The 26896-nt window shown below is 41.6% G+C and overlaps 2 protein-coding genes and 1 pseudogene across 2 annotated transcripts in view; 1 reads left to right on the plus strand and 2 right to left on the minus strand.

Annotated features, from left to right (window-relative positions):
- On the minus strand, window positions 1-11407 carry LOC139720428 (lathosterol oxidase-like). The gene is made up of 4 exons (XM_071631789.1): window positions 11309-11407; window positions 6312-6566; window positions 2746-2878; window positions 1-727 (listed from the first exon to the last, which is right to left on the minus strand). The coding sequence occupies exons 2-4, from the start codon at window positions 6522-6524 to the stop codon at window positions 147-149; spliced, it is 927 nt and encodes a 308-aa protein (XP_071487890.1). The 5' UTR covers window positions 6525-6566; window positions 11309-11407; the 3' UTR covers window positions 1-146.
- A 5479-nt stretch (window positions 11408-16886) lies between these two features.
- Window positions 16887-26896, minus strand: part of LOC139720512 (polycystin-1-like protein 2) — a 31379-nt gene continuing 21369 nt past the window's right edge. The window contains exons 16-22 of the mRNA XM_071631865.1: window positions 26552-26782; window positions 23025-23305; window positions 21119-22385; window positions 20404-20671; window positions 19323-19588; window positions 18627-18768; window positions 16887-18136 (exon numbers count right to left, since the gene is read on the minus strand). Of these exons, the coding sequence (XP_071487966.1) occupies window positions 16887-18136; window positions 18627-18768; window positions 19323-19588; window positions 20404-20671; window positions 21119-22385; window positions 23025-23305; window positions 26552-26782 (3705 nt within the window). The remainder of the gene's footprint in view (window positions 18137-18626; window positions 18769-19322; window positions 19589-20403; window positions 20672-21118; window positions 22386-23024; window positions 23306-26551; window positions 26783-26896) is intronic.
- Window positions 24521-25775, plus strand: LOC139720387 (uncharacterized; annotated as a pseudogene).

Below are 26896 nucleotides of genomic sequence, written 5' to 3' on the forward strand. Positions count from 1 at the left end.
AGATAACATGACAAAAACATATAAAATGATTATTGATAGAGTGGAGAGTTTGGTTTAAAGACTAAGCTCCCATAATGTCCAATGTAATTCTCCAGGAATTTACACTTCCTCTTGTGCAAGGGGGAAGTGGATGTTCAAAGAGTGGCTCATCGCTTGCGGAGATTGTAATGACTTTCCTGGCTCATGCCATTTGTCAGTTCTTCGGCGGTGGATCCGTTCTCCTGCTTCTTCGCCAGGCTCCCGTTCTTCTCCTTCAGCTTTAGCACTTCCTCCATAGGGCCATTGCCCTCGAAGGCCGAGGGGTTGCGGAAGGAGCCACCCAGCCGGTCCCACAGCGTGAAGAACTGGCCGTAGTTGTAGTTGTAGAAGAGGTGGTGGTCGGTGTGGTGGGCGGAGCCATTGATGAAGGGCTGGACGGCGTCGGGCACGCGGTAGTCGCCGTCGTGGATGCTGACCGTCCAGAAGTTGACAAAGACAAACATGAAGAGGTAGACCCCCTTGTGGAGGGGGAAGAAGAATGGGTACAGGTGGTAGGGGAAACTCTGCAGGAAGCCATCCACGGGGTGAAAGGCGTGGCTGGCGAAGGGCGTCGGCACTTTCCACAAGTGGTGCGCCTTGTGCAGGTGCTTGTAGATGGCAGGATGATGCAGCCAGCGGTGGATCCAGTAGATGCACATGTCAGTAAAGAAGAGAAAGCTCAAGATTTCCCACGGCAACCGCAGCCAGCCTTTAGGGGGGCAACAAATAAAATGACACTGTAATGTCAAAAGAGTACAATAATTGTAACTGATGGCTTCCAGCCTTTTTTTTTTTTTTTTTTTTCATTGGTCATTATCAACTACAGTGGAAACTCGATATAACGAGATGGTCGGGACCGAGTCATTTTCCTCGTTATAGCCGATATCTCGTTATATCAGTAGGCATAAAAGAAGGCATAACATGAAGACATTAATTTGCACATGTGGGACTACCCATCATATTTTAATCAATACTGATAACTTGATATTGTGTGTGGGGGAATTACTCACCTTTATGGGTAAGAAGATGTTTTTCGCCAAGGAAATCCAATATCAAGAATGTGTTTCTTATTAATTGTAGATGTTTGAATTTGTAAATTTATATAGCTTGCGATTGTATCAAGATCGTCTGTGGATTGGTATGTGGTTATCGTATGGGTGTGTGTTGTGTGGAAAGCTTGAATATGGTCTGCACAATGCTGTGTGTGTATGTGACACATTCTGTATGTACATTATGACTGCGTGTGTGTGAAGATGGGGAATTCCCTAAGTAGAAGGCCAATCACAGCATCAGATTGCCTCACACCTGCTAAACGTCATGATGATGTCATGTATCACATATGGCCGTCCCACCACATTTTCTGCATGTATCAGTGTTCGCGCACACACACACTTACACGTACAACATGCAGTGCTAGCTGGAGTGCATTGAAGAAAATGATTATGTGTGTACAAGACAGTTTTTGGCGCATCAAGCTTTACAATCTCGGAAGATGATAGCACAGGCGAAGTAAAGCTTTACCGAAGGCATTTTGCTTTACCTCGCTATAGCAGGTTTGATTGACTATGTTTTTCTTTGTTTGGAAGTCACAAAATTTATCTCGTTAAAGCAGTTATTTCGTTATAGCCGATCTCGCTATAAGAGTAGCATTTTACATAGACTTGTGTGGAAGGAAATTTGGGACCGGGAATATTTCCTCGTTATAACCGATATCTCGTTATAGCAGTGTTCGTTATACCGAGTTTCCCCTGTATTGTACATATGAAGTCGGATGTAGACAAGAACAAGAATGTATTAACATGTGTACAACATCAAAAGCAATTACCGGCAGCTTGATTTTGAAACATTGAACTTAATATTTGTACCTTTTAGCAGGGCATTGCTGCAGTATTTCAATGATGGAAAATCAGACAAACACATGAGGACTTACATTGGAGATTAAATTCTTTGCATAAATTGCATCAAAGAGATAGCACATAACAAATAAATGTATACCTTCTGATATGGACTCCTTAAGAATATCTATTCCATATTTAATGTGTGCACTGCAGTGAGAACTGAGGAGATTGGTTGACTTCTGAGTCTACAATTATGCCATTGCCATTCCCCTACTGCCTCTAATACATAATTGCATCACAATCCAGGCAGTGGCATTTCAAGGTTCAGATTCCCTAACATAGTCTTTTAAAGTGTGGCGGTAAGGTTTGGTAGTAGAATACTGGTTATATTCTTAAGAGAAGACTGCAAACTTTCAAATTGATCAAGAAAATTTGAATGGTGTAGTCAAGCCCTTGCAAAAAAAAAAAAAAAAAAAAAAAAAAAGAGCCATGAACTGTTTCCTATCACAGAAGCAACTGAGTGTAAAGCATAATATTTTCGCAGCAACGACATTTTCACAAATTGCCAGTGGTATTCAATGCACGTAGTTTAGGCAAGAATTTTCGCATGCATCATAATTTTGCGATAATCTTGACTTAGACGAAATTCACGAAATAAAAATACATGCAATTATTTCTGGTTTTACAGTACATGGAATGTAGCGATGGGAAGCTGTAGCACTTGGCATGTCTGAGACTGCTATTAACACTTCTCATGTTCTAATTCTGACCTTGAATCAGAGCTTACAAAAGGTTTATGCTTTTTGAGGCATTTCAAGCTACAACTGGCAGAATATCTTTGGATAGCTCCACATATCTACCTCCCCTTTTTTTGAGCACTTGCTCTTACCAATTTTGCTCTCACTGAAGGAGTCGTAGAGCTGGCTGTAACCTTTGACCTCCAACATGAACATGATCACGGTGAGCACTCCCATGAAAGGAATGGACTTCAGGGTGTACAGGATTTCACGCTGAATCTGATTCTAAAGGGAAGAAACAATATAATCGAAATCAATAAATGTAGCAAAATGATTTGAAAGATTTCTCTTTACATAAAACTGGAAATGTTGAACTAATGTGGTAATCTATTTATGAACTGCTCTTATAGCTCTTTTGTTTATTTATTTATTTATTCATTTATTTATTTATTCAAGATTTCATGCATGTTCACGAAATAGGAGTGCATACAAAATGTATGCAAGTACATCTCATATAGCCAAGACAGAATATATACAATAACTATACATTGATAAGAAGCAGTTACAGAAATAGTATACAACTCTAAGAGAGCTACATTATTCAAGGTAACGAACACGCAAAGGAATTGCAACATAAGCTTAAAGCTTGAAAACCATTGCAACCCCCGTGCACACAATCTATATGCTTGCAAATAGTTTAAATGATGAGTTGGGGGGGGGGGTATTTACAAAGAGAGGAACATGAGGGGGGAAAGAAGAAATGCATGTGTGGTGCCTATTTGTCCTGTCGGACATTGACAAGAGAGAACAAAAAAAAAGTTTAAAGTGTCAAGTCATTGTAAGCAAATTATACTGATTAAATTTCTCATAAATCCCATTCAAATGTCGATTTCAGGGGAAATATATGATCACAGCAAGATTAATAGTTGCAGCAGCACTCTTGTACTTATGAAAATACACAACTCTCTGCTATATTTTGAAATTTGTGAGAATATATCTTTCGACTTGCAAAAAATTTCCATGAATTTCATATCACATAGCACCATTTTCACAGTGTTACAATACTTTCTTGCATACTTATGTTCTTGCATCAAAATGCCCTCTACCAGGGTGCTACATAAGCACTTGCCCGATTGCACGGGGCAAGTGAAAATCAAATTTGGGCAAGTATCTTTGAAGAATGATAACAAATGCTTGCCAAAAGTGGGCAAGCAAAAAGTTTTGAAGCCACCCTTTTTTTACTTATTCCCCCCAACAAACCCACAAAGTCGACCATACAGAAGCCCAAAGATAATGGCTGTTTAGTGATGCAACATGCAGAATATCTCATTTCAGCAACTTTCCAGCACTTACGTAAAGAAGCTCCAGTGCAATGCAACGGCGACACTTGATCGGACCAAGTCTGTTACTCCATTGTGTTTAAACGTGGGAATCAATGTGCGTTGTTTATTCAGATGATTGTGTTTTATCAAGCCCTTGACTTACACCTGATTTTCTATGTCATTTCCTTATATTTTGGACTTTCTTTTTGGGCAAGTAAAATTGATATTTGGGCGAGTGTTTTGCAGCAGATTTTAAAATCTGCTTGCCCAACTGGGCAAGTGGTAAAATAAAGTTATGTAGCACCCTGCCTCTACTCGACCTTTGCACATTAGCGACTGTTATCTTATCTCTCCAGAAATTACTTGCAACATGTAAACACATGCTTGGAAACGTTCCTGTACAATCTGTTTTGCCAGTGCACAGTATAATCATCAATAGTCTGGTTTTGCTTTGCTATTTTGTCATGTGCATTTTTTCTCATTCTTTCAAACTACTCCTTATCTTGCCAAATACATGGTTTTAAATTAATGATATGTTACATATTTAGTACACATAACATCCATCCCTTTGACAGGCAGAGTAAAGGTCATTTCTATTTGTACCTTTAGCAATTCTCAAGATAACGATTGGCATCAAACAATCAATAGTTCTGTGCACCCGAGCTGACCAAGGCTCTGAAATCGAACTGATCATTATCTCCACTCCTCCAGATTCTCTGACTCATTTTCAAATATAAACTGAGATGCAATTCGTGGCACGTAACATGCACCTATGCACATACTGTACAACGAGAAATTTTCGCGTGCATTTTAATTTCACGAATTTCGCAAGCGCCAAAATTCGCGAAATTAAAATGCACACGAAAGTTTTTGTCTACACTACATGCATTGAACGCCAGTGGCAATTCGCGAAAATTTCATGCCGCGAATATATCATGTTTTACAGTACACGATGTCATTCAATCAACGCACTGTCTTAAAGGACAAGTCCACCGTCTTCATATTGACCGATTCTGTGACGCGCTTTGTGTATTATTGGCATGGGCAGCGCCATTACTGCGGTGTCCCGGCCGACCCCCCCCCCCCTCCCCTACCCCTCTTCCTACATTAGCATGAGCACGGAATGAAAAACTGATGCATGGTTGTTTTAGCCAATAGGTGTCTCGTACTGAGTGCGTGAATGCTTGCTTAGTGCGCGAACCTTTGTTACAAGTGCGCGATAAATATGTTGCCGGGGTGTGGGGGGGGGGGGGGTAGGCTGGGACACCGCAATTTGAGCTAATGGCTGCGCCCAGTGCCACAAATTGCCTGCTGCCCTCAACGAACCTGAATCGGTCAATACATAAGGCTTGAGAGAATGCAGCAATATTAGTAGAACACATCAGTGAAAGTTTGAGGAAAATTGGCAATCTGTTCAAAAAGTTACGAATATCTTAAGTATCTGCGCAGTCACTGTTGGAAGAGAAGACTACTACAGTGTATGATGTCACATGCATACAACTATATAAGGAAAATAAAAAGAGAACTTCACAAAACTTTACTTTTTGAATAAAGTGCACATTTTTTTGACTTGTTACTGATGTATGTTAAGGGTAATATTATTCCCCCTGCCTTCTGTAAGAGAGAAGTAGAGTGTTCTTTTGTTATGTGAGAAAAATGGAAATATGTTGAATTTCTTTATTCTTTCTCTATATCGTTGCACTCATGTGACATCACAAGCTATAGCAGTCTTTTCATCCAGCCGTGACTGAGCAGAAACTTCAAAAATTCATAACTTTGTAACGGATTGTCTGATTTTGCTCAAACTCTCACTGATGTGTTCTACGAATACTGCTGCATTCACTCAACCCACATGTCCATGAAGGTGAACTTGTTCTTTAATAGGTTAGCATAATCTGATTCCAGGTCGACTTTGCAGATTATCTGGTTGGAATGATTCTGATCCCTATGTGGACTGACAGTAGTCCTGCATGGACTCAAGTACACTATATGACTCCAAAAGTAGAGTGCTAGATTACAATCAGTTTATGGGATGGACCTCTATATGGTTTCGTTACATGTCAGAAGCAATCGTATGATTAAAGAAGAGGGGAAAAAAGACAGCACATATGACAGCCTTTTTGGGAATGTCAATATTGATCACGTTGCACTACAATGTTACAAGTAGTCCCAATTCACAAAGATTATACTCGTAACAAAGGCAAACAGAGGAAACTGACCAGAATTGAATATAATTCATTATTGGAAAATCAAGCAAAGAAAATGGGATTCCATTGGGATTCGAATCCCGATGGAATCCCATTTTCTTTGCTCAATTTTCCAATAAAAGATTACACTTGTGATGACATGTACAGTATACTTCACACAGCTGCCGCATAGTAAACATAAATACGAACCTTTAAGAATTTTGGATGCTGCATGAGGCGGTGGTCGTAGATGAACTGGTAGCTGAGACCGGCCAGGAGAAAGTAGAGAATGGCCCCACCCACATTGACCACGACAAAAAGAGTGATGGCCTGGCGTAACCAGAAGTTTTCTGGCCACGACTCTGGGTAGACATTGTACCTCGAGAGGAGATACTCATCTAGGTAATCGAGTACAATATCCATGTTGTTGCCTTACGCTTTTGTCAGTCTCTCATTACTCAGTCCCTGTGAAAATAAACAACAAAAACAAGAGTACAAGTTACGATTGTGTTGCAGTCAACATCAGGCTACAGCACACACTGCTCATCAATCATCTAACAGAAGGATAATTTTATGGCTCAACATACCAACTGGGTAATCAATTATAAAAACATTACATAGCAACCACAGTCAGTTGTGCTCTGAGATTGCATATTGCAATATTTCGGGTGTACCCTTTTGGGTAATGTTTCACATTTTCATCATTACCGAAATTAAATTGTCTTATCACAGCACTACTTCACACATTACTTATGCACGGATATATCCATTTTATGGGAAAAAAAAAGAAAGTTTTTGCAGTCATATGTATGAAACTACAGCGTACCTTTAATTGGCAATTCTTTCATCACAGAAATGTCACGAAGGGGATTGAATCTTAAAAGTTTCTGTAGGATTTTCATGCTTCTAATTAAATGCCCTGTCAAAAAATACTCTTAAGATCAAAATCAGCTTTACCGACCCACAGAGTCAATGTGTGCCTACTGGAAAATTTACCCTAGCAACATATATGGGTTTATGGTGCAATCACTAAAGAAAACATGGATGCAAGGAATTCAGCACATGTGTTGGTAAATTACATTTTGACATATTGCAATAATGTGGACACAGTTATCTCAATATCCTGTATTACCAGATGTGTGTCTGGCCGATACTGTAGTAAACTATCTAGTAAATAATAGATTCATTTCCTGAAGGATGATGCAATTATTCCCAATCATCACTACGCAAGCTCCAGTATACACTGTAAACACTCAGCATGCACTATACACTCCTATCTGCCATTATACTGGTACATGAATATTAATATCAGTAGACGGTAAAAAATTGAACATTTGTTCTCACCAAGTTCAGGTTTTATTTACACTAAAATGCTGCATTTTCTCAAACATCACTGATACTTTCTCCATCATTTACCCAAAAATTGTCTGAAATTATAAAAGGTGGAATGGAACATCGTGGTCAGATTTACGTCTGATATGATAAGCGCTGCCACTTGTTCCATTTTTTGGTGAAACCATGAAAGCTTTTTCCTTCATTTCTATTTAAACTAATTCTGTAGTGTTATGATTTCATTCTTATCTAGATGAGCTCTGAAAAGCATAAAGCATGAACAATGCTCACTGAAAATTCTGAAAGAACAATTCCTTCATCCCTAACGTTAACTGCACCAATTTATCATCGCTGGGGTGACAAGACCTCGCATCTACAAAATGTTGAATGATCAGGAGAACAAAAAAACATGGCGGCCAAAGCAATAGAGCGAATGGGATAGCCTTTCCTTTGACATGCTCTGGTGGCTTCATTTTTGGAGTAAGACAGTTGGGATTTGGACAGGACATCACTTAACCCATTATTTGACTATTAATCCAAAAATGTCATTTTCATCAAAATGGCAGATACAAGGTCTTATTACCCCAGCGACGTTATACACATCATAGAGTGCTCCAGGAGCAGTCTAAACTCTGTAGACTGTTACAGCAGGCTGGTACTGTATGACTATGAGCACCGAGACAATCAACTCCTGAAGCACTCTAAAACTATGCCCCTTATATTTCAAACAGCTGGTGAGTGCACTGTAGGAACCTATTTGTCTGATGTTACCATTTGTGTGTTGAGCTTAACTTTGCCGATCTAGGACTGTGAATTTATATGTAGTCAAGGTGAGGTACCATGGTACCGTAGTTATGGGTAAACTCGGCCTAGCGGGTAAAGTCGGCCCCCAGCGTGCGCAGTACAACTACCTGCAATGCGCGCGCTGGGGGCCGACTTTACCTGCTAGGCCGAGTCTACCCATAACTACGGTACCGGTACCTCGCCTAGCACGTCCAACTGACACTAGTGACAGTGATTAAAAGCATCCCCCAAAGTAGTGTCTAAGTAGAATGGAAATGTAAAATGTAACGTTAGAATGTGCATGTTTGGAGATCAACTGACAAGGAGGTGCGAAAGTACACTTCTTACGCTTAAATTTTATCATGACAGTAGACATGGTGGATTGGTATATGCTACGTTAATTTACACATGTCCTGTACATGTATAGTGAGGTGCCCGCACCTCGTCAGGGGCCCGAATACCATCACCCCACTTAAAATTGTTTTGAGCGCACTACACAAAAATGTATGCCCGGGACTGTGTTCTGTATGCTTGAAACTTGGCAGGGCTACCACAATCAAGCAAATTGTGGTGAAAACCGAACAGTTTTTCGCGAAAATCTGAAATTTTCATAGGGCTATAGGAATACGTGTTATAAGTCACCCGCACGCATCTTTCACGTGTATGTCTATGGGAACATCACTGTCACCCGCACACGTCTTTTACGTGCTAAGTCTATGGGAGAGCGGGTGACAAGTTGCGGGCCCCTTCCTTAGCGCGCAACTTTTTCGCATCGTTCGCTTTCGACGACGATAGCTGCAAATTTTCAATATCGATCAGTGAACTTGTGATTCCATTGGAATTTTCAGCATTTTTCCTGTATGTGAGTTGGATTTCAAAGAATTTCAGTGGCGAAATGTGATTCAAATATGGGCAAACATTAACTATGACGAGGTGCGGGTCACCCAAGTATTCTTGCGGTCGGCTACACGTCACTTCCGGTTGACTGGAGTGAAAACAAACTGTAGCTTGCACGCGCTAAGCCTGCATAATGCGCATACTGCATGCATGCTGTGCATGTGCGACGCGTTTTATGTGCAGCTCTACGCAGACATGGGGACTGTTTTTCATTACTCATTTTGTCATTTGTGCCATCATTCATGAGATACATGCATCATGTCTTGCCAGCAATATTCTAAAAATCTGGATCCCGTCGATCGATCGGTCGGATCCCGGTATTTTGCCAAGTTGAAGGCAGCCGGACTGGACCTGTGCCCGTATGAAATCGCGGCAGGACTCTGGATCAACGACCCGAAAATGGCCAGATGTGCAGTATAGAACCTCAATGAGTAGGCCCTACCCCGATATCTACGTTTACTTAGTAGGCCTACCTCATAGAAACTTCAGGTAGGTCTATAGGCCTAACGTTAGTACTGTAGTAGGCTTAGGGTAGGGCCTAATTTAGGGTAGGCCTAGGGCCTAATCCTGCTGCCCGCACAGCTACAGTAGTACAGCTTGTGCTAGCGCTATGCTCGCGGGGCGCCCCGGCAGAAAACACGTACAGCGTTACCCCTCCAGGCTCACGCGACTATAAGACTATGGTTTGTTTTCACTCCACCGCTATCCATGACCCCGTGACACGCAAAATCCCCGGATGTCCGACCATGAGAATACAGTACATCACATAGATCTACATGTATAACATGTTAGCAAGTTACAATGCAGTTCGGGAAACCCACTCACAAGGGGGGCCCCTCCTTATAAGTAACCCGTCCCCCTTATAAGTAACCCCGTCCCCCTTATAAGTAACCCCCGGGGCACCCCTTATAAGGAGTCTCCACGCTTTTTTGCAATGCAACGCGAAAATGAAAGGACTGCGGCAATTCGTTTGATTATGTCCATAAAGCTTCACAAGTTTCCTAGTTACTAACGAAATTTGAGCAAAATCGGTTTGAGGCATCATATCTAAAATCATGGATTTAAATGCGATGTCAAACGACCCATGCGAATGCTGAAATGCGAGCGATTACTGGCGCGAGTGTCGCCAGGCGCGGCGGCGCGGCAATGCTCGAGTGCAGACGTGGCGACTGAGTACGTACTCAGTCGCCACGTCTGCCACTCAAGCATTGCCGCGCCGCCGCGCCTGGCGACACTCGAGCCAGTAATCGCTCGCATTTCAGCATTCGCATGGGTCGTTTGACATCGCATTTAAATCCATGATTTTAGATATGATGCCTCAAACCGATTTTGCTCAAATTTCGTGAGTAACTAGGAAACTTGTGAAGCTTTATGGACATAATCAAGCGAATTGCCGCAGTCCTTTCATTTTCGCGTTGCATTGCAAAAAAGCGTGGAGACTCCTTATAAGGGGTGCCCCGGGGGTTACTTATAAGGGGGACGGGGTTACTTATAAGGGGGACGGGTTACTTATAAGGAGGGCCCCCCCTTGTGAGTGGGTTTCCCGAACTGAATGTACTCTCTCTATTTGTAACTTTGCATGTCATGAGCATGTCTAGCTACTTAGAGTCTAGAGCATTAAAGACTCTTTATACTACGGCACTCAAGTCTCCATAACAAAAAAAAAACAAACAAGCAAACAAACAAACAAAACCACACACACACATAAAAAATCAGTCAGGATTCGGCAAAGGTTACATGAGAAACTCCTGCAATTTGCTAGCAATTCTAAACTCACTGATATTGATATGAAAGATTCACGATACCAGCTAAGTCAGAGCTGAGCTGTTTCGAAAGACTGAGGTCACCCTGAACAATGCTGAATATCAATCACTCAGTGCAGTGAGACCCATTCCCCACCGTATGAACTATGATGTAGAATCTACACTACTGTGCTGTAGCTCCATACTCCAGCCAGCGCCAGCCACCCTCGCCCGCTTACCTCACTACCCCGGTAATATCCCACCACGGTCATGCGATGGATCGTACGATGATCGAGGTGACCTAGAATGAGTGCCCTGTCGAGTGCGGATTATTGTGGTAGGTGCCAGTATTTTCGGTGGAAACCGGCTGATTGGTTCAACTAAATGACCAAGGCAAATTACCACAGTTAAAAACATGAAAAGTGAGCAGACTTCAATAGTCAGTGTCTTTACCTGTCTTGGCTTTGCCTTTGTTCCCCTCTCGTCCCAGTTATCTGTCTGTCGAGTCAGTCTTTCCGACCGTGATCAGCAGGTGACCTGCACGTTGCGCACCCAGTAACCAGTATACATAATATGCCCATTGAAGCGTGCGAAACGTTAACCGGCTTTTGTACAAGTTAGCATGTTGTGAGAATTCGGTGTGAACGCAACGCGACGTCATGATAGTATCAGGGTCTATGAATTAGTGTCCTTCTAGTTTTCGTTCGAGACCCAGAGTGAGACTATATCTTTTCTTCTCCTTTAACAATTGCTGCAGTGATGAACGGTTTGGGGAAGCATATAAGGCGATTAAATGAGGAGAAAAAGACAAAGAAGCAGAATACAATCTTAGTCTAGAAGGATGATCATAACGAAACAGAAGAACAAGAACAAAATGAAGAATCGATGTGAATGAGCGCAACTAGATTTTATAAGTACTCCAGAGTAGGCCTACAGAAAGTGGTACCTTTTAAGCCTTTTATTCTGACAAGGGTGAAAAGGTAGAAATACCAATATCAGCTGGTACAAAGATCATCTTGATGGGTAGCCTGGAAAACTTTTTTTTTCTTAACCATTCCGTCTTTGTGGGCTGGTAAAAAATACTCTTTTAGTGTCAACAATGTATAATTTCTTCTTCCAGGCATATATATATATATATATATATATATATATATATATATATATATATATATATGTATATATGTATGTATATATATATATATGTGTGTGTATATATGTATGTATATATATATATATATGTTGATAAGGTAGTCCACGTGTTGGCAAGATAAAAAGATAAGTAACAAAGCTGCAACAAAGTTCATGCTGTATTCACCAACGCTTTATTTCTTCTTGTGAAGAAATAAACCGTTGGTGAATACAGCATGAACTTTGTTGCAGCTTTGTTACTTATATATATATATATATATATATATATATATATATATATATATATATATTACATATATGTATATTTTGTTTTTCTGTAAACTATGATATATTTTCTCTCATGCAAACTTGAATATGTAATGCTGTGACAATATATATATATATATTACAAGGATTAATGTTATCATGGCCTATCAATGATGGTCAATGAGGGTGCAGATAAAAGTGCTGATACAGATTGTGATGACACTGCACACTGTACCTATTACTTCTACTGTGACTATGTACTACAAATGCTACTAATATACCACCATCATCAGAATAAATAACAAGGACAATTCTGATTAATATGCTAAAATGACATTAAATGGTAATAAGAGCTTCAAGTGAAAAAAAAAAATTTCTTTCAATCCTGAATAATCAATAAAAGTACACTGAGGAAAGTTGTAGATGACAAAGTTTGATGGCATAGATCAAACTTTATATCCCCTTATAACTTCACCTGAAAAATCTCGTCGTTGTTGTAAGTAGCACTATAGAACTCATGGCTTACTTCAAAGTAAGCGAAGTAAGCCAGAACTCATCAATGAATTCAATTTTTGAAGGCAGAAACCAGAGGGTGAGGGAGGGGTGTGAGAACCGTGCCTCATCCTCCTACCTACTTTTCAGTGAATTTATAAAATAAAACAGAGCAGGATACCACCTGGAATTCTTGTAAGGTGCGAAATCTTATCATTTTGAATCAAGCTGACTTCCAAGTATTAAAGTTCAACCCTGCCTCTATTTGTGCACATGATTTATCCTGTCTGTTCATGTAAGGGTGGGATTTCACGGAGCACGCCAACGATTTGCGAAGGACGCGAATGGCAAAATCCAGCATTCGCATTTTGGTCTGGAAAAGATCGCCAAATCAACGTGAGGGTTCGGAAGCGTCGTCAATTGTTCGCGAATGTCGTTTTTACTTCGGCGAGAATTTCAAAAAAGTTTGAAATTTTCTGCGAACCTTTTCCGCACACTTGGTCGTGATTTGTTCGTGAATTGTTCTTGAAAGTGTCTTTAAAGCCTCGTCATATGCGCAAGACCTTCGCAAGACACGCGCGATGTTCGCAAAATGTTCGTGAAACCCCAAACAGACTCCGAAACTTTGGAGAATGTCTCGCGTATGTTACGCGAAATCTGCGAAGTTTTTCTGATCATTTTACGACGTAATCGCAAACTGTTCGCGTACCTTTTGAGACATTCTCGCGAACGTTTAGCGCACGTTTGGGGGATGTATGACCTTAATTGACCTATACGTACGTTTTCTACAAATAAAAATCGTAGCATACACCTAAACATCAAACAATTATAGTAACAAAAGAAATTAAAGACTAGCAAAGAGAAAGAAGTGTTTGATATACAAAATAAATCACAGAATACAGTTAAAATTAATCTAAAGTACGTAAAATGTCATTTGAAGTAAAGAGATTATGTGTTGGAGGAACTGCAAAAAAAAAATCATATGCTTTACTAGTGGAGGAGATACGTCCTATAGGAAAAAAAATGTAGGCAAGCACACAATAGAAAAATGAGAGAAAAAGAAAGGAGAAATAGAGGAAAGAAAAAAAAAAATCAACTCAAGACAGCTTCCACCTCTCCTTGGGTACATTTTCTCCCATGATTATTGAAAATTTTTCGTTGTTCGCATTTCCGTCGCGTGTTTTTCGTGTACGTAACATGCTGTACTTTAGCAATGATACACACGACATTCGCACATACGTCGTGGAAACTTCGCACAAATTGCGCAAGAATAGTTTTCGGCTTCATTGTCGGAACACATTCGGAGAAAAACTTTTACGAACTTTTACGCAAATCGTTCGCGTGCTCCGTGAAATCCCACCCTAAGCAGGCTTCCTGTTGCCACAGTCACAAGAAATGATTGTGCAGGCATATATTATACGCACTATATGAACTCTGACCATACATAACTTCATGCTCAGCGAGTTACACACTGGACCAGCAGGACGCTGTTGTCTGCTTTGACTCTGTGGAGAGATTTGAGGCTGTCTTGTTGTTGGGACTGGGGCATGTTCATGCTGTTACTTGTTCTGGGATGCATTTCGATACCACTGGTAAAAAACTTTCATTTTTTTTTTTTTTTTTTGATAACCCCTATTAGTTACTCTGCATTCAACTGTAGTAGACTGCAATATGACAGAAATTTCAAAGCTGTCCAAATCTTGCTCAGTAAAGATGCCACATGAAATAGGTGTGGTTTAATCTGCATCATAAATTTGCATAGTATGCACATTTACACCAAGCAACAATGAACTTGCCTCTCAACTCACCATCTTGTGAAGAAAATTTTAGGGTAACTAAAAAACAGTTTGCAACCAGTTTCTCTGTATAGTAGGCATAATGTGGAACCCTACCAGTATTGGTTGGTATCACATTACTCCTCTGGTCTTCACATATTGTACAGGTTTTAGGCACCATTGCTTCATATAATTGTCTTCAAATAACTGTTTGATTTGATGGCAAACATTAACTTCAAATTGCAATTCATACTTGGACTGGATTGCAATGGATTGAATTTTTTTATTGGAATGTGATATGCTCATCCTTTAAGCTTTGGCAATTTTGCATTGTTTATGACAAGTTACATACTGTGTAAGTGGAAATTTTTGTGGTGTGAAAATTTTCATGCATTTAGCACATGAAACTAGCGCAAAAAAAATAATAGCACATGAACAATTTCGTGTGTGATTTGTTACGATATTCTATTTCTGATCCTGCAGAATTAAAAACATGCAAAATTCACTTTACCTGGTAGAGGACAATAAATTTACTCCCATGAAAATTTCCACTTTGTACGGTGGACTCCCGTTATAACGAAGTCCTTGGGACGGCAGCTTTCTTTCGTTACATCAAAATTTCGTTATAACTGTGTTCGTTATAACGGGAGTGCACTGTACACTCATTTAGATGAATAAAACTGTGCAAAAAATGTCAACCGAACATCACACTGTTTTCCTTGTCTCTACTTAGTGCAATGGGTTGTTGTAAATACACTGTATATGTTCTACCTTTTGTGAACAAATAGGACATGCCACAAGGTGTTCCATATTTTTTTTCTATTTTCTCTTTATTGTTCATGACATGGAGGCAAATGAGAAAGTTAAAGAGAACATGGATACGGCAACGAGAAATAACCTCTTTTTATTAAAAAAAAAAGGTAATTATGTACAAATGCAAGCACATTTTCATACTGTGATGTTGTAACGCTTCCACACACTATAATGCTGGGTGTAATATATATGTATTACTTCAAAAGACATTCTCGGTACATGCACGCTCAATATCTTACATAGCTTACTCTCAACAGGAATATTAACAACTCTCCTTATAACAAATATATACGATTACCCAAAAGTTCAAAATATTTCAAGCTCTGATGAAATAAATTTTGATATAATAAAATGATTTCATTGGTCCAGGAGTATGCTGAGACTAAAATCCATTGTACTAGGAGTTAAATTTCTGTCATATAAATAGTCTTTTAACCAAACTTGACATGTAGAATAATAACACTATATGCTTTTTCTTTGTTCTTTTGAACATTGACATCTTACCAATTTCAATCCCTTAAATCTCCCAGGTTTGATCATACTTGGTGAATAAATTAGTATTGAATATTGTACCACTTTTCATACACATGTGCCACGTTTGATGGAATCATACATGTTATCTTCTCAAGATATTAAGTAACAAAGAAAAACTTCTAATTTGATCTTGACCTCTGACCTGTATAGGAGTTAAATGAGGTTTAAAGCTGGGAAGTAGATTGTTTATTGTAACTAAAAATACTATCAAAATGTGATGTCCCTCTGGTGGTTCCACCTCGTGTTGATCACAAAGACAATCAGATATGGCCAAATGTATGGATGGCCCAACAGGCGGAAAATATGGAAGCTGATATGCCCTCAGGGCTGAGGCAAAATAGACATATGTTAAGATTGCCTTGCCACATGCTCTGGATAGTCAAGAGACAGCAATTGTTGTTCATATCAGATCTCTTGGGGTTTTTTTCCCCCCAATACGAAAACTAATATCAGTGTATACATTGTCTCCGATTTTGTTTGACATCTTCCTCCTACTACGTGTACAGAATTTGTGCAACACAGACATTCTCACAGGCAATCAGAGTAGACTCAACCAAAGAATTTTTACTATACATGATACTGTCATAGTGGAGCATTCCACAAGAGTTGTAGCACACTTCTCTTATCCCAGGAAGTAACCAGAACGGGGAAGCTATGCCCATAAGTATTGACTTACAGATTGCCTCTTTTTCTATCCTTGTATAACAGCCAAGGATTGCATCATGATAAATACTACACCCCTGAAAATGCAGATTGCCTATACTTGTAGTAAAAAAAGACAACAACAAATAAAACATTAAAGGTCCTTCAATCATCAATATCTAAACATATTACAAACACAAACAACTAACACACAACCATTAAAGACCTTTTAAGTATCAGTATCTATTAATGCCCATCTGTTCTGCACACTTTTCCTGGTATATTTGATGAACATCATCTATGAGACACATTAGGGGTGGGAATTTCTATGGCAAGTACTACAACATAATTGGTTTTTGAGTTGTCGACATTGCCCTTCTCTAGTCCAAGCTCATTCCTATGTGATATTTCTGAGGAATCCCAAGCAGAGAGAACATTTTGGAGAGCAGCATCAGACCTAGCATTCTGTTTTCTGATGGCGGGGGTGGGTGGCGTCGGATGGACACCATGCTCTCATTTAGAGCTGATATGAGGAGATCCAAGAAGAGGAAGAAGCCCACAAACTGGAAGGTAAAGAGCATGAACGGACCAAATTTGCGATGCACCAACACCAGGTCTGCGTAAACAAAGTTCCCGGGAAGGGAGTTGAACAGTGTGATGAATGCTTGGACAAAGTTTCTGTAGCCCTGGAGGCTACCAAATAGGAGGCTCATGCCACATGCATAGCTGACGATCAGCACGAAGAGAAGGAACGAGAAAGCCATAACCTCGTAGAGGGAGTCCGACATGACCGCGGTGAGGAGGTAAAGGCGAGGATTGAGACGAAGAAGGTAGAGGAACTTAACCGCGCTGAGGATGATCATGACGGCCAGGCTGTAGCAAAGCATGTTGTCAGCACTCGCCGCGGACCGGAAGCTCACATAATGGGCAAAGCTGCTCCTCATCTCCGCAAAGAGTAGCTTTGTAACAAGGTACCTGCGGACGTACAAGCCGATCGAGACAAAGCAGTTGATGATGATGGCAACCTCTAACCAGTTCCACCTATCCGAAAAGTACTTCTTGATGCCGATGGGCTTCAAGCGTCGATACTCCCTGTATATGAGGCCCCACAAGGATACAACAAAGAGTACTTCACAAATGACAATGAAGAGCATGTGGTTAGCTGCATAGCGATGCAACCGAACGCTCTGTATCTCTGGCAGTTTGAGCAATCCACCTGAAGCTGGAGTTTCAAGGAGGAACGTAACCACGCAAAAGAGGTTGGTGTTGGCGTTGTACGCTGTCCACTCAACAAACAGTGCCCTCGTGCGTTCGTCAAGCCACCGGGCATCCGACATGTTCGCTAGGGCAGCCCTGGCATCTTCATACGTCGTCCCCAGTATCCACACATAGCCGCTACTGGGAAACACTCTTGTGACACCCCACATGCTCATGGATGTGTCGAGGTTGTACTTCCATGGTGAGGGCCTGAGAGCGTGCTGCAGATCTTGCTGCAGGAAGAGATTGGATCGATTGGACAGCAACTGGCTCCAGGATCCATTGTAGTATGCTCTGTCTTCTGTTTCTCTGGTGAAGGGAGCACGGCAGTCATTGATTTGGGCTTGCAAGAAAGGATGGGTTTCGCAGGAACCTAAGTAAAAGATTCAACAAGTAAAAATGTGACAGTTTGATCATCCAAACATGTCCAATTCATGTCCACAGAAGTTAATAATGCCAAAAAGCTAGCAACTTGAGGCTGGCTAGTAATCAAAATGTTTTTTGTCATTTCTGCAAAAGTTTCATATGCATGCATCTTGACAGTTCAATTAAACAGTCTTATTCATGTCCATAGAAGTTAGTAATGCCAAAAGCCAGCTTCTTGAGGTTTAATGCACTCCTACAATGCCAATACTCAAAATATTTATTTCATCTGTGCAAAAGTTTCACATGCATGCATTTCCTGGAAAAAAACCAGACTTCTTTCTTTGTTGAGCTTTTTGTTTGAGCCACTCCATGACCCTATAGCCTGTCTTGACGACGCCTAAAAACATGATTTTTTTTTTTTTTTTTTTTGGGGGGGGGGGGGTGGGGATGGAAAGCCCAGTGACTGATTTTCACAAAGATAATGATCAAAGACTTACTTGGCTTTACTCTGGACTGTCTGAGACGAAGACCGCCTCCTATGAGTGTTGACTGCATTTCAGCACCCCATCTGTCGTCACCAAGGAGGCCTGGGAGGAGTGTGGAGTCTGCCCAGGTAAGAAAGCTCCGGAAGTCATTCATCTGCAATTGCAACCAGCCATAAGACTCACTTTTTGAGAAATCACTTAATCATTTTGGTAGATCCCTATTTATTTATGTCAGGGTTCAAATATCTTAGGGTAGAATGTACGCAGCATGCTCATCAAAACTCATGCCTATCCAGGCTAAATTGCACTGCTCAGTGTACACCCCACACTGAAGGTGATATTAATTGACATCTCATATAGATCTTAAGGATGACATACCAAGGCCATGATGATCAGCCTAAGTTTTGTATCTATGATGTATTAGACTTAATTACCTGCGCCTCATGCATGTTACACCATTGTAAGTACCCTCCAGTGCGCTGCATCTCCATTAACGCCCTCTCCCCTGTGCATTATTTGTATTATATTACCGGATGTGATGTCACTGCTCAAATTATAATGACGTGATCCTTTCAGCATTACTCCAGTGATTGCATTGTGACCAATCACTGTCAGCACTATGTGCAGACCATGTAACATAAGAGGAAAAGGGTATTATGATGTTTCCCCTTACTTCCACTGAGCTAATTCCTATTTTGGTGATCTCACCAATCTGTAGTGCTTGTTGTGGAAGAACAAGCCCTTGGTAGCCTTCGTGAGGAAGTAGGCCTGCCTGTCCCGCTGGCTGTAGGTGATGGTCATAAGTAGGTAGAAGAAGCAGAAATAAATAGCGATCTGCCACAGGAGGGTGTACATACGGGCCTTGAGGTGCTTGTTGCGGAGGTGGACGTCAATGGTGGACTTGGCAGGGGGCCTGTAGTGGTCATCCCTGTGACGTCTCTCCATCAGGCTCTGGTGCGCTTCTCCAGCGTTTTCTGCCCAAGACAAGTCAAAGGAGCAAGTCCAACACCACAACAGAACATTTGGTATCTGATTCTTAATATGTCACATACAAGGGAGTTTCAGCTATTTACGATCACAGTGACCAATTGCCTCTCCCATGTCCAGCCCATATATTGCAATCCTTTCATTATTCTCACACACTTTTCATATTTGTTCAAAGCTTTGGTGATATTTTGCTACCCCACAACCTGTTGGGGACGTGTTCCGAGGATACTCGGGGGGGGGGGGGGGGGGGGGGGGGGGGGGGGGGGGGCAAGAGTCCATGGGAAATGAGTGGTGTAGCAAAATCAAACTGTCCTCAACAGGTTAACATTTCATTACCATCCACATGTTATTTACTTCCAGAGTTACACAAAATTTTGTGTGTGATTGGAAAATGGAAAGAGGATCTGACAAAGGCTGAGCATGAAGACAACATTTTAGCTGCATCAACACTAATGCACATGTTGTTTTATGGGAATTTCAGAAGAAGGAGTATCCAAGGGAAAGCAGAGCTGCTAAGTCTTTCTGATTCTGCAGGATTCTGCAGGAGGCTTCCTGAAAAGTTAAACATCACCTCAGGTCCTTAAATATGAAACATCCTTCATTGGGAATGACCAAGGGTACACTGGCCTATAGTGAGATGCATATAATACACAGGTATCTCCCCGAGCGCTAGCTCTTAATGGGATCTTCCTGACTTTGAAATGTGAATGTTAGCAGCTCTAGGGGAGGAATAAGATCTGTAGCTTTGGTTTCATCACAACTTGTGACAGACACCAAGCAAATGTTGTTGCTTGACACTCACCGACTTCCAACTCCTCGATCTCGTCGCTGAAGTCCTCCTCCGGCTCCAGCTGCTTGAAGATGAGGGAGAGGAAGATGGCGAGGAGGAGCACCTTGATCGGCTGGGTGACGAAGATGCTCTGGAAGGTGGCGATGCAGACGGAGACCAGCCACTCGATGCTGCGCTGCCGACCGTACTTGAGGCCGTACAGCATGGTGACGTAGGATGACGCCACCACAGTGCCGAAGACCAGCACCCAGGCCACATACACGAAAGGACGTGGCAGACCCTTGCATCCGAGAAGACACCAAAAAACAAACACAAACGAAACAAGAACTTACTTTTGCTATATTTGGTGGCAGTTCATGATGACAACAATCCTACACTTCCCAGGAGTCAAAGTTAATTCTAGCAAAAAAAAAAGTTTGCAAAGGGAAAGCCTAGAACAGTGCACATTGTGCAGATGACACAAGGATGGTGCCTTGAATTACTCATCCATGAATGTGGCATTTCAACTGAGCAGATTATCTTTGGTTTGCACTCTTACAATTCTTCTGGTAATATTTACAGACTATCGCTGACCTTCGCACAAAATATGCCTCATTGGAACCTTATCCCTATTCCTATAACAAAAATCAAAGTTAAAGTTGAATAATTCTATTACTTTCCCTTGATATACGTAGATACGGCAAATGTGTCTTGCAGCAATACTTCTGAAATTTGGTGCGTTTCTCACCTTTCTCCGGGAAACCGTATTATTCCCTGAAAACGCTGACACGGAGCTGCCAGCAGGAGAGATGCAGGGTGTGCGCAAGCTGAAGGCTGTCATGACCAGAACCTGGGCTTCCCTCATGGCCTGCTTGTGCTCGTCGGGGTTGGAGAATACGCCCGGGGGCAGCTCCCTGAGGCTCTGGATGACCTGCAGCAGGCGGGAGTACAGGAAGTAGTTGTGGCTGAGTCCTTTGGTTTTCTCTGGGCTCGCGATGGATCCTTTTGACTGATGCTCTGATTCGACCGTGCTGCGTTGGTCTGTTTCGTCACTTGATGCAGCTTCTGCACAAATAGAGACTTCTCTACTAGACACAGGTTGATCTTCTACATGTATCTCCACCTCTCCATGAGTCAATGCTCCTACTTGATGGGACGTATTATCCCTACTCCACTGTCCCATCACTTCTGACAGTGTCTTCACCACAAATTTTTGCCCATCTTGGTTGAACAGGTCACTCTCAACTGCCGACAGTGACGACTGGCTGCAAGAGATGGGTGCATGTGTGTGATGACTGGAAACGCTAATGTCTGGTACGATACAGTCATCTTTAGAATCTTCGTCTCGTCTCTGTCTATTGGAATCTGTGTCCCCCTTTTCATCGACGGTTTTTACCGTATGTACAGAAGCTTTTGATTTCTCCTGCACAATGTCTGGATTCTCAACATCAATTGCGTGACTGGACAGAGCAGTCAGATTGACACTACTGAGAGATTCTGCGAGTTTCCTCTGGTAGAGGCTGCGGCGCCTCTTCTTCACAGTCGCCTGTGGCGGCTGGCAGGCCACATGACGGAAGATCTGCACGATTAGGAGGTTGATTGGGAAGGCGATCACCGAGCTCTCAATGCCGATGACGATCTCCTTCACCGTGATGCGGAAGGAACCAAAGTCCATGACCTGGTCGGCGGGGTCGCTGGGGATCCCGTAGAACATGATGCTGGTCATCATGGAACACATGAGGAGAGAGAGGCAGCAGGAGACCCGCTGAAGGCAGGTGAAGTTGCTGTGCTTGGGGCGCGTCAGCACCGACAGCCAGAGGTGGCCATCGCGGAGGTCCCGCACCGTCCGTGACGTGAAGAGGTGCCGGAACTCCTTGAGCTCCTTTGGGCCGGCTGCGTGAAATGTGTAGTCCAGGCCCATGCCCTCACTGCCGCCGACCATCATCCAGCGGTTGCAGATGAAGTACGCCCGTTGGTCATTCTCAAGGTCATGAACTATGCAGTAACTGACATACCTTTATGGATAAAAGGAGACATTCTTTTAAATGAATAAGTACCCGTAGAATTTTTTTTTTAAAACCCTGGAGCAACATCAAATTATAGTAATAACAACTGTTGATCTGTTTGTTTGTGTGGCCTACAGTGTTCACTGCAGGTGCATTAACACAGAATTTACCACAGAAAGGTCAAGTAACATTTGACCATTTCACAAAAAAGACCAGTACTTGTTGATTTGAGAAATACCTGCCTTTTCAGGGAACCAGTGTACTGGGTATGAATTTTTCTTTTTTTTACTCTAGCACAGTAAATGCACTGTACTGCACTTTCAATACTATCATAATTCATGGATTTGGTCAACATCACGCTGAAGCTTTTTCATAGATAAGGAATAGAAAGCATCATTCCTATTAAGTTTTCTTGCTCAGTAGAATGTCCACAAAAAAAACATGGAAAATTGATAGATATAAATGTTGTCACCCAATACTGGTATGACCAGGGATGGTAACCCTGTATACAGCTGAAAAGTCATACTTTGGATGGGAAAAACAAATTTTTTGACTTTACCTGTAGTAGACATGTGCATCACTATGCAAAGTACACTTCAACTGGACCTACCACTCAAGGCACAGCTATGTTCTGATAGGAAGCCTTACCACTGGGGGCTGCTGCCAGCATTGTTGTGCCACAGCCTGATGGCATGGATCTCCCCAAGACTGTCGGCAGTGGTCAGCAAGAAGGAGTTGGTTGAGCCCCTGGACAGCACGGGGTAGCTCTGATCGTGGAGGACGTGCGGCTCGCTGCGGCTGCTCCTGCCGATCAGCGTGAGCGTCACAGTGGCCGTGGTGCCGGCTCCGTGACGCATGCCCGTCACCACGGTGACGTTGAAGCGGTAGTGGTGAAAAGGGTCATTGTCTTCCAGAATGGTCACAGCAGCCTGAAGCATGTTTACATGGAAGTTGCAAGAGAAGTGATAAATCTGACAGAATAAATCTAATATTTATGAGATACATTGGTAACACAGAACTCTCTCTCTCTCAAGTCACCACGAATTAGATCAGGTTTAGATGAAATAATCTGTCCACTAGCTGCTTCTTCATTTATTCTCGGCAAAGTTTGAATGCAAATGAATTGGGGTCCGGCATCCTTGTCAGTATGACATTATCATGAGCTCATTAGATCATTATGAGACAGATAACTGTTAGGATTATTGCAAAGATTATGGTGCATACCATGAGATCTTGTCTGTGTTATTGTTGATATCTGATACTGTATTTAGTAAAATTTGACCCAGGATTACTACAATGTTGGAGTTTCTTTGTAAAAAGCTGCCCATGATGACATACACATATTATGATCACTATGCATTGTCATAGATATCACTTAAATCGAAAGACTTATTGGCAAATACCTGTCAAAACAATATTGGTAATTTTGTTATTGTTGTTTTATATGCATCACTGCACAATGACCAGTCATCACCAGTTACCTTGTTAACACAATCACATTCTAAGTAGACACCATGACCAGGAATTGCTAACAAACTGGCATCCTGAGGTAAAGCTTCATTGCCAGCCTACCAATACCAATACTACTTCCACATCTTCCAAAGATAGTTCACTCCTATGGTGAAGAGATATGATTTGTATTTCCACGTTTCATGTTATGCAAACTAGCTCCTGTAATATGTACTGGATGTAGCAGCTGACATAGCCCATTCAGACAGAATAATTGCTGGATGGCAAATAGAGGGCAGAGTTTATTTACATAACAGAAGAGAGGGAGAGAGAGTGTATATCCATTAATATTAGTTGGCCGATACAGTTACTAAGATATGATTGGTTGAGAGCTCGTCACATGATACTGTTCGCAAGGATCGTAAATAGTATATTCTCCCAGCGCGTTATACTTCACCAACTGGTCAAATGAATACATTTTTTCCAGGTCTGTCGCCCTCTTACAGTTGAAATAGGAACAATTACACCAATATAAGGGTGTGGGACCACAGTAACTGTGACGAGCAAATGATTACTATTGATAATGGCAGTCTCGATCGATATATACTGTCTGGTTGTCCGTACGTGATGTAGGCCTACGTAGGCCTACATATCCACGCACAATCGGCTTGCAAAGTTTTGATTTACACTTCAAAATGGAGCCCCATTTTGTCTTGATGAACTACAACGAGCTCGATAAGCTTTTGGAGGATGAGGATTCTAAATCCACCAAAAATGTCCTGAAACAAGCATTGGACAAATTCAGTTCTTACTGCAGAGCGAGGGCAATTGACATCAAACAAGTGGAGAAGGACTACACCGAGCAGGACCTATGATGATCATGATTCGCTATGGCCTACAGAGACACTTTCTCAAAACAAAGTCAACGGACATTGTAAATAACGAAGGGTTTAAGCGTGCAAATGACATTTTTGCTGCAGTCTTACATAAGCTAAAACTGAAGGAAAGGGTGCAATTACACACAAGGAACCCATTAGCAAAGAGGACTTTGACAAAATCGTGTCTTCGTCAGCTTTGGATCGTACTACCCCGAGAGGACTATAAAACACTGTGTTCGTGAATACAATGTCTTATCTCTGCAACAGAGGTCGGGAAAATCTCAAAAATTTCAAGAAGACTGATTTTGAAATTGCTACAGATTCCTGTGACAGAAGGTACGTATACCTAACACAAGACAAATCGACTAAAAATCACAGGGGAGAGAAAGATGATGATGCAAGGAGCCAGTGTGGACGCATGTATGAAACAAATGATGAAAATTGCCCAGTAAAGTCATTTTGTGAATGCATGTCCCACTTGAACCCTGACGTTGCTCATTTCTGGCAGCGACCTACCGGTAAATCTAACGTACCGCTACGCGTATCTAACGACGACGATGAAGCGGAAGAAGGCCTGATACAAGACTTGTCATGGTACGATTGCCAGGTTGTTGGCAAGAATGCATTGGAGAACAAAATGAAGACCATTAGCATTGAAGCTAAAACGTCAAGAATCTACACTAACCACTGCCTAAGAGCCACGGCTATAACAACATTGGATGAGCATGGTTCTGAGGATAGACACATTATGAGCATTTCTGGACATAAAAGTGAAACCAGTCTGAAACACTACTCCCGTGTACCAGAAAAATGCCACTCGGACTCGGTGATGTCTCTGCCCCTGCAGAAATCTAATGCTGATCTTAGACCTGAGCCTAACGTTGGTACTAGCGTCGTTAGGTCTACACTGTTGCAGTCACCGAAATCTACATTCATTGTTCAATCACCGTCACCAAGCTCACAGTCTTCTCCTCAAACGATGGATTTTGTTTCAAACAAACTTGATGTTTACCAGGAAAATGTTGTGCAGTATCACTTTCATCACTATACAGTGAACATCACAAACAAGTAGACAACTAGACTACTCCACAACTTGTGTAAATATGTTTAATTTTGTGCCTTGATTGTTTGAACTACTACGCTGTGGATTTTAAGCATTACGTACATTGGAACTTGGATTGACATGTGTGCATTGGATTTACTGTCAAGCCTAACAACTGAGAACTGGGTGAGTATCTGATCATCAACAAAAATGTATCACTATGTAGGCCTACTTTTCTGTAGATCTAACCGATTGTTATAAATCAAGGCCATCTAATATAACAGATATCGACTGCAGTATGGGGTGGAATGTAACAATCTTTGGACCGTCAGGGAGTTATATTTTCCCTCGTGATCATATTTTCCCTTGGGAAGATATAACTCCCTGGCGGTCTAAAGAATGTTATATCCCACCCCATATCAGTCAATATCTGTATAATGCTGTAGAAGGATACACATTATAAAAAGGCTAGATCATTTATGTACAATGCACTCCTCTTAAAAACGAAACAGTTATAACAAAATGCTTGTTACAACAAAGTAAAAATTTACGTCCCCAAATGATCATCTGTATCTCTTTACCTACTTCACTGTTTAGCTATAATGAATTTTCAACATAACGACAGAAAACTGCTGGTCCCAGTGGAGTCACCTGAATAATAGTCAAATTGAACACAACATACCAGCTTCATATTCATTGTGCTAAATAAAGTATACATGCTCAACCTTGAATGAGCAGAGTATCATATCACAAAATGGATGTTAGAAGAAAATTTGGATGGCATCTGATTTTCCGCACAATAATACCTTGGCAGCATCTTGTCTGTCTTTCCTCCTGGCCCACACAGCAACAAGGACGTAGACACCAAGTACGGCAGCAACAATGCTCACCACTATCGGGTTGTCAACAAAGGTGAGGAAGAGCTTTGCGTCGCTGAAGAGGTTGATCTTGTTTGGCGGTACGAGCAGGGAGGAGCCGAAGAAGGTCAAGTGGGTGCATTCGCAGTGCGTCATGGCCTGGGTGGACTGCGCTCCAACCTGTTATATCAAGCAATACATGGCCACGGTTCAATGGAGTTTAAGAACACCTCTATTCTGAGATGCTGAGATGCTGTTGGAATAAGCATACATTTCACAAAATTGTTTGGCTTT

The sequence above is a fragment of the Diadema antillarum genome, unplaced genomic scaffold, assembly GCF_040938485.1.
Source record: "Diadema antillarum isolate AM-2024a unplaced genomic scaffold, OU_Dant_1.0 scf00000128, whole genome shotgun sequence".
In the NCBI taxonomy this organism is placed as follows: Eukaryota; Metazoa; Echinodermata; class Echinoidea; order Diadematoida; family Diadematidae; genus Diadema; species Diadema antillarum.

Excerpts from the sequence above, each read along its gene's own strand:
- LOC139720428 (XM_071631789.1), bottom strand. The coding sequence starts at position 6,524 with ATGGATATTGTACTCGATTACCTAGATGAGTATCTCCTCTCGAGGTAC. Across the intron at positions 2,879-6,311 it reads AGCATCCAAAATTCTTAAAG|AATCAGATTCAGCGTGAAAT; the intron begins GTTCGTATTTAT and ends TCTTCCCTTTAG. Across the intron at positions 728-2,745 it reads CTTCAGTGAGAGCAAAATTG|GCTGGCTGCGGTTGCCGTGG; the intron begins GTAAGAGCAAGT and ends GCCCCCCTAAAG.